General features: G+C 43.7%; 1 protein-coding gene across 2 annotated transcripts; it reads left to right on the top strand.

Annotated features, from left to right (window-relative positions):
* Positions 1 to 2,786: 2,786 nt before the first annotated feature.
* Positions 2,787 to 6,791, top strand: LOC134470222 (axoneme-associated protein mst101(2)-like). 2 transcript variants are annotated; one of them, XM_063224250.1, is made up of 4 exons: positions 2,787 to 3,021; positions 4,051 to 4,385; positions 4,636 to 4,791; positions 4,967 to 6,791. In XM_063224250.1, exons 1-4 carry the CDS (start codon positions 2,820 to 2,822, stop codon positions 5,819 to 5,821), a joined length of 1,548 nt encoding a protein of 515 aa, XP_063080320.1. In that variant the 5' UTR covers positions 2,787 to 2,819; the 3' UTR covers positions 5,822 to 6,791. The 2 variants fall into 2 exon arrangements, with proteins under 2 accessions (XP_063080320.1, XP_063080319.1); XM_063224249.1 differs by having other exon boundaries at positions 4,964 to 6,791.

The following is a 6,791-nucleotide window of genomic DNA, read 5'->3' as shown; positions in this document are numbered from 1 at the left end:
AATGTGGAACTCATAGGATTACAAGAATGTGAAGATATGCGAAGAACTTGCGTTCGTTCGCGTTCATTTGTTTCTCTGTGTTGTCAACGAGGCGCGAAGCACAGCATGCTGGGAGCTGTAGTCCGTTTCCGACCAGATTGGCACAATTTCTATTTTTCTTAAAAGGGCAAAAAATGACTTGAGATTTTCACAGGTAGTAGTTCATGCTATTGTGTACGCTGGAAAATGTGTCTGGTGTTTATAGTTCCAAGTCATATCTTTGTGGGATTTTTTTAAAACTTGTCTATGGAGTTTCAATTGGATTGCCCTGGTGTTTGGAACGTAACCGCTAGGATCGCTGTTTTCCACTTTCCCTCCCAATAGGCCTACTAGGCAGGGGCGGTTTTACGGGGTGGCACGGGGTGGCAGTTGCCTCCCCAGGTATATATTTTGCCTCCCCAGTTGCCACCCCCATTTTTATTTCCAATTTAAGTATCAGTTCTACTTTTCAACATAGTGGTTTATTCACATAAATGCGCTTACTTTATTCTCTCTGACCCATCCGAGAAGACTACTTTTTAAAACGTCCTCCGACCACACCCCCACGGGAATTTCGAAATGGTTTAGCCCTTTCTGCCAGTCGTGAGAAACACCACAGCCTGCCCCTTGTAGCTCGCTGCCTCCTCCACCGTCACCACCACCACCACCCACCAGTTGATTCATTCATGAAGAGTGAGCTAGGATTTCTTCAGTTGCGTGAAAACGATGGAGGGAGAGGTTGGTCAAAACCATTGAAACCCTTTGCATGTAAATTAAGCCAATATAGCCCTGGACGGAGTCACACTTTTGGAATCCAATTATTTATTTTGGTTTTAGCATAATATAATTCACCACAGCTAGGACGGCGCGCTATTCCGTGTTCCTGTCACATAGCTAACAACCAGTTCCAAAACTAGCACTAGCAGCTTGGTCTTGGCTCTGGAGTAGTTGTAGTAGATTCATTTTAAAAATGTGTTTGCATGTGCGATGTTTGCTGTTCATCAGAACCCAACGTCAGTACCATAGTAAACATTGCTCACTAGCGACTGGAAACAGCACGCTCGTCCTAGCATGTGTACAGCTGTTATTTCACCTTTACTAGAGCTCTAGTCTAGTTGACTGGTGGTGATTGGGGGAAAGGGAGAATGTGACAGAGTTCCGCGGGCAGGCTGCAGGCAGGACAGGTTGAAAGGACATCAGAGGGTTTAACTGTAAAAGGAAGAACTGAAGTGCCAATAATTCGAACGCGGCACTTTCAGTTGGCTGCGCACTTCACTCGCATCACTCTAAAAAAAAAAAAAAAATCACCGCTTGTATTCAGCCTATCCAGACTCATTGCTTCGCTGAATCGCTGGAACACACATGAACATTCTACAAGTATTTACATCTTTCCCTGAGCGAGTAACTTGTAGAGATTTGTGAATGTCAAATTAAATGTACAGACCATAGCTACATCTACATGACATTAATCTACTAACTTTCATGTTAATGTCTTATCGAGGTAAGAGACAGCAGAGTATTTTGGGGTTTTTTCCCCACCCACCCAAAAAAGTAAAGAGGCTGCAGGGGTATTAGAGCAGACAGAGGATACACCAGAGGGAGAGGATTGTGAGCATGAAGTGCAGGAGCATGAGAGAGAGGAGGACCAGCAGGAGGGGGGTGTTGAGAGATCATGAAGCTCATGGGCCTATTTGTATGTTTCGCCTTTTGATAACATGGCATGGGCAATAGCTATATAGGCTTTACAATTTATCTTGCAGATTGAAGTTGCATATTGGACTTGTCCATTGATTAAATATGCATTAGCCTCTTAGGTACTGCATGTGTCAGTGTTTCCCAAGCTATGTTTCACTGCACTAGTGTGTTGAGTTTTGAATCAGTTACTATGCTCATTCATCTTTTCAAAATGTTTTCCTTGTCTGGTTACATATATAAATTGTACAAGGCTCATTTAGCCTTTTCAAACTGAGCATTAAATTTCAGGTTTGGGCCAGTCAGCCATGTCCTCAGGTGCTCTACCAGTTTTCTCACCTGTGCCCTCTACAGGTCAAAGGTGAGTAAACTGGGAGAGCATGTGAGGAAGTGGCTGACTGGGAGCCCAATGTGGGATTGTTAGACATGGCAGGTAAATAAACTCAATGGAAAATAAAGAAATGGCTCCTACAGTGCAGACATGATTTTATGTTTGGCACCAGTAATTTCACCACTCGCCTTAATGACCATAGATATGGCATGTGAATGGATGTTGATCATTCACATTCTGAAGGAATTCTTATGGAATTATAGATAACACTGATTATGTAGTGTAATCAGTTTTCCTTTGTGTTACAAACAGTTGTTATAAGACTATGGGAGTTAAAACTATTTTTTTCCCATAAATTGCTCCCCGCACCTCCGCCCCCCCTCTGGACCTATCGCCCCCCCTCTGCCACCCTAGTGAAATTTTTCTAAAACCGCCCCTGCTACTAGGCCTACTACGCAGTGTTGTTGCTCTACCCACAATTTCGTTGCCTTCATTGACAATAGCCCGATTCGCACGGGATAAATCCAAGGGGGTCCAATGAAAGTCCCGTCCGAATCGGGCTTATGACAATAAACTCTCTTGAATCCTAGGCTAGGCCTATACAACGCGTCATAGAGCGTACAATTATTTTTTTCAAATACTGACAAGAGTTTTCTATTATGACGTATGAAAATGGATCGCAAGAGTAGGCTATACAAATTTCGACCGCCACTTTGTAGTTCAATCGTTCTCTACTGGCGGTGCGAGTTACGATACTCACCTCAATAGATTTCAACGCATGATTTCTGGGTCTCTTTTTCATTCAATGATGCATTCGGCTGATGATTTAACTCCGGATTCTGGTAGTCCACTCTCGGCTGATGATTTACCCTCGGGTTCTGGTCTTCGACCACTCTCGGCTGATGATTTACCTTCGGGTTCTGGTCTTCGACCACTCTCGGCTGATGATTTACCTCCGGATTCCGGTCGTCCATGCCGCAGTAAGTAGCCTAGGGCCTAACAATACGCACAATACTACGCAACGTTTTTCTTTTTACTGAGGCGCAAGCCCGAGGGGGGAAACATGTAGGTCTGGCTATGGTTACCGTTATTCTGCATATTTTGTAGGCTATTTTGTTTGGACCAATGGCTCATGACACACAAGCAAGTTTGAGAATACAGTAGTTAGCCCTCCACTGGTGATCATGATCCAGGACCAGTAGGCCTACATAGTAGCCTACCGAGTAGGTCTTAGGTAGACTACTGATTGGCCAAACATGTCAGTGTCATATTAAAAGAGTATAAACCTGGCATAGGCCTGGCCTACCTGTAGGCTACTATGTCACCTGGTAATATTAGTCCCTCCAGGAAAGGTTATGTGCAGCCTATCTGAATTAAGTCAAGTCATCAACAAGTGTACTATATACAACAAGCAAAGCAGTTTGAAGTTGTGTTTGACCAGTCTCCAATGTGCAGTTAAACTAAACATGTGAATAAGACATTAACAACACACACACACACACACACACACACACACACACACACACACACACACACACACACACACACACACACACACACACACACACACACACACACACACACACACACACACACACACACACACACAATGGCTCAGAAAGTTGGCCTGTGTAGCAATAGCAATGTGTTCTCAATAATCTACACAGCCATGTCACGAAGCTACTGTACCTTCCATTCAAGCCAGATCATGGCTTTCTTTTTTTGTAGTAAAAAAGGAGATAGGAGTTAAGTGTGTTATAAACTTATAAGTGCTGTAAATAGATTATAAAATGAATCTAATTAATTACAAAGATTGTAATGAATTAATCTAATTTAATCTCGTTTTTATAATCCCCATATGGGATACTTGCTATGAGAGAAAACGATGGGGAGAGGATGATTAGTCTGTTTAAAGTTATGGAGTAGCCTAAACAGTAAAGGCCCACAAATAACAAAATAAAACCTCTGATATAAAATAATGTAAAATAATTTGATGTCTTTCTTTGTAGTCCAATGGAGCCCATGCTGGGTGCTGGATAACACTGTAAAGCTGGCCTCAGGCTTGACGGCGGCGGAGGAGGCCGCCTATGAGGACATCCAGGGGTATTTCCGTCTTCTGGAGGCAGACCGAGACAGGCTCCGGGAGCTCGTCAAGAAGCCTAGTGAGAGGATGCTGTGGAGACGGGAGCTTCAGAGGGCTTGCCACCAGGACGACTGGGATGACTTGCGGAAGGAGTTGAAGCAAATGCAGCACGGAGTAAGGACATGCGAGGCTGTCATCAGAGACACCATTGTCAAGAAAGAAATACTCAACGATGAGTTGGAGAGAGAGATTGCGATAATGGTAGGCTACATGCACAAGAGCCTCATGCTCAGTCAAAAGTCAATTCCCATTTTTTAAAAAGTGCAATACAATTATTAACCTTGGTCTGAAAACAATGGTGGTATTTTGTTTAATGTTCAAAAGTATGGTCTAAGCTACTCTGTAGGTGTTATATTGATATTATATTGCGTTATTGTTGATGTTGTTTCTATCTTAATCATGTTGATATTAATTTATGATTGATTTCTTTGCTTGTTTTGTGCCCGTGCAGCACATCTGTAAGAGCTGGTATTCCCTGCTCGATGTCAATTTCGCTCCTGCTGTGGAGAAGGTGCGTGAGGAGACATGGTGGTTTATGGAATTGGCTGAAAAACACCAGGCCTCTCTGGTTCCCGTTGACAACCCTGACACAGCTGACCTCGACCAGGTGCATTTTCTATACAGAAATATAGTTTTCTTTGACATTAGTAGTGTTGTCAAAAGCTGGGCTGCAGTTTGATATGATAGCCTATAATTTACACTGGGGGTCTTCGATATACTAGCCATTTTCTAGACTGATTTGTCTGTTTCATTCATTTGTTTTACATAATTAAATGCAGCAGAAGGAAGCTGACGAAGCCACCAAGAAGGCACAGGAGGAGGCTGAAAAGGCAGCCAAAGAAGCACAGAAGCAAGCTGAGAAGGCAGCCAAGGAAGCTGAGAAGCCAAATGAGAAGGCACAAAAGGAAGCTGAAAAGGCAGCCAAGAAGGCAGAGAAAGATGCTGAGAAGGACGCTAAGGTGGCAGCCAAGGAAGCAGAGAAGGCCGCCAAGGCAGCACAAGAGGAAGCTGAAAAGCTTGCAAAGAAGGCACAGGAGGAAGCTGAAAAGGCAGCCAAAAAAGCAGCCAAGGATGCCAAGAAGGCACAAGAGGAAGCTGAAAAGGCAGCCAAGAAGGCTCAGGAGGAGGCTGAAAAAGAAGCCAAGGTGGCAGCCAAGGAAGCAGAGAAGGCCGCCAAGGAAGCTGAAAAGGCAGCTAAGGTGGCGGAAAAGGAAGCAGACAAGGCTGCCAAGAAGGCACAAAAGGAAGCTGAAAAGGCAGCCAAAGAAGCTGACAAGGCTGCAAAGAAGGCACATAAAGAAGCTGAAAAGGAAGCAAAGAAGGCCCAGAAAGAAGCCGAGAAGGAAATCAAGAAAGCCGAAAAGGCAGCGAAGGCAGCAGAGAAGGAAGCTGAAAAGGCAGACAAGAAAGCACAGAAGGAAGCCGAGAAGGCTGTCAAGAAGGCCCAGAAAGAAGCCGAGAAGGAAGCGAAAGAAGCTGAGAAGGCCGCCAAGAAGGCAGAGAAGGAAGCGGAAAAGGCTGCCAAGGAGGCACAAAAAAACGCAGAGAAGGCTGCTAAGCAAGCAGAGAAAGAAGCAGAGAAGGCTTCAAAGAAGGCACAGGAGGAGAAGAAAAGGGCACAGAACAGCAGCCAATAAAGCACAGCCGGGGATCAGTGAGGTACAATGGATCCAGTCAGCACGCCTGGTCCTCCCACCCCAAATGCCAGGGTGGAGTATGTGGAGGGGAAAACGAGCAGCTTCGAATGAATGGCTGTGAGAGAGATAGCAAAAGTAAATTTCCATTGTTATACTACTTCTAAAAGGCACATAGATGAACATTTTTAATTTAATGAAAAGTGAATGCAGAGGTAATTTATGATTAATTCCTAAAATTTCGCTGATATTACTTTAATCTGCGAAATTAAACATATTTAAGGATATAGGCTATACTACCCCCCGCTGTGGAAGCCATTTCCTGGCACTAATAGAGCCCGGAGAGCATCCCTGAGCTGGCATTTTGATATAGAAAAGAAGCAGTCCATATCATAGCAGTCAATGGGATTAGTCTGACTCCTTATAGAGGCTACAGTATTATACCTGGGCTCTATTATTCTCATGTGCTTTTGATCATTCAGCATTTGCAGATGATCATGTCAACATGGTCCACTGTACATCGTGACCAAAAAAATTCAAAATAGGAACTTCTGAAAAACTGCATTATTTTGTCCAGTAGGGCAAAAGGACAGGTGCTTTAGCACCACCACATTCGTATCTGTTATGGTTGTAGGCCTATATACTGTGACGATGATAATGAGTGTTGATGTTGCTCTGCTAACAGCAGCTATTCAAATTCAAATTCAAATTCAAAGCTATTCACTGCCATCCATTCGAAACTTCCCGTGTTCCCCTCTGCATACGGGCCAGACGTGCTGACTGGATCTATATGGACTTAAAAAAGGACAAACAGCGAGAGACTGAGGAGTGAAGAAAACCGTAACTCCCGTCATATAAACTCTGGGCTGTGCCACTTGTCAACATGGCTTCTCACTTGAATGTATATACTGTATATATTTAACTTTTATTTTCATTATCACTATCATTAAAACTAACCAACAAAAACCCTGAA

This window comes from Engraulis encrasicolus, chromosome 19 (assembly GCF_034702125.1).
Source record: "Engraulis encrasicolus isolate BLACKSEA-1 chromosome 19, IST_EnEncr_1.0, whole genome shotgun sequence".
In the NCBI taxonomy this organism is placed as follows: Eukaryota; Metazoa; Chordata; class Actinopteri; order Clupeiformes; family Engraulidae; genus Engraulis; species Engraulis encrasicolus.
The sequence above is the reverse complement of the archived record's forward strand: the minus strand, read 5'-3'. Positions and strand labels throughout refer to the sequence as shown.